The sequence below is a fragment of the Antrostomus carolinensis genome, unplaced genomic scaffold (genome assembly GCF_000700745.2).
Source record: "Antrostomus carolinensis isolate BGI_N321 unplaced genomic scaffold, ASM70074v2 scaffold25884, whole genome shotgun sequence".
NCBI lineage: Eukaryota > Metazoa > Chordata > Aves > Caprimulgiformes > Caprimulgidae > Antrostomus > Antrostomus carolinensis.
Genome location: NW_010310482.1, coordinates 2854 through 3269, shown reverse-complemented (window position 1 = coordinate 3269; position 416 = coordinate 2854). Strand labels below are relative to the sequence as shown.

The 416-nt window shown below is 60.3% G+C and overlaps 1 protein-coding gene across 1 annotated transcript in view; it reads left to right on the top strand.

Annotated features, from left to right (window-relative positions):
• CHD5 (chromodomain helicase DNA binding protein 5) overlaps positions 1 to 416 on the top strand; it is a gene marked incomplete at both ends in the record, with an annotated part of 21928 nt that overhangs the window by 18799 nt on the left and 2713 nt on the right. Inside the window, one exon of the mRNA XM_010166449.2 lies at positions 134 to 321. Coding sequence (XP_010164751.2) covers positions 134 to 321 — 188 coding nt within the window. The remainder of the gene's footprint in view (positions 1 to 133; positions 322 to 416) is intronic.

Sequence of the window (416 nt, the reverse complement as noted above, 5' to 3'; positions counted from 1 at the left end):
AGGCAATGCCTGTGTCATCTGGGAGGGCTGCGGCCGTTCTCTTGATGACAGGCTAGATCTCAGCCTGGGTGTGACACCCTGCCCTTGCCCACGGGGGAAAGCGGATGGTGTGGGGGCCTGGCTCAGCTGGGAGTCCATGGGCCAAGCTGGACCGGGGTCTGGCTTCCCCTCCGCAGGGCGTACGTCTCTCTCTTCATGAGGCATTTGTGTGAACCTGGGGCAGACGGAGCCGAAACCTTTGCGGACGGCGTCCCCCGGGAGGGGCTGTCCCGCCAGCACGTGCTGACTCGCATTGGAGTCATGTCGCTAGTAAGGAAGAAGGTGGGTGAGTAGAGTTTTAAATGTGCCATTTCAGGTTTGTTCTGGAGACTTGGGGGTTTCGTTGGCTGCTGAGCACCCCATGTCAGGAATCCCCT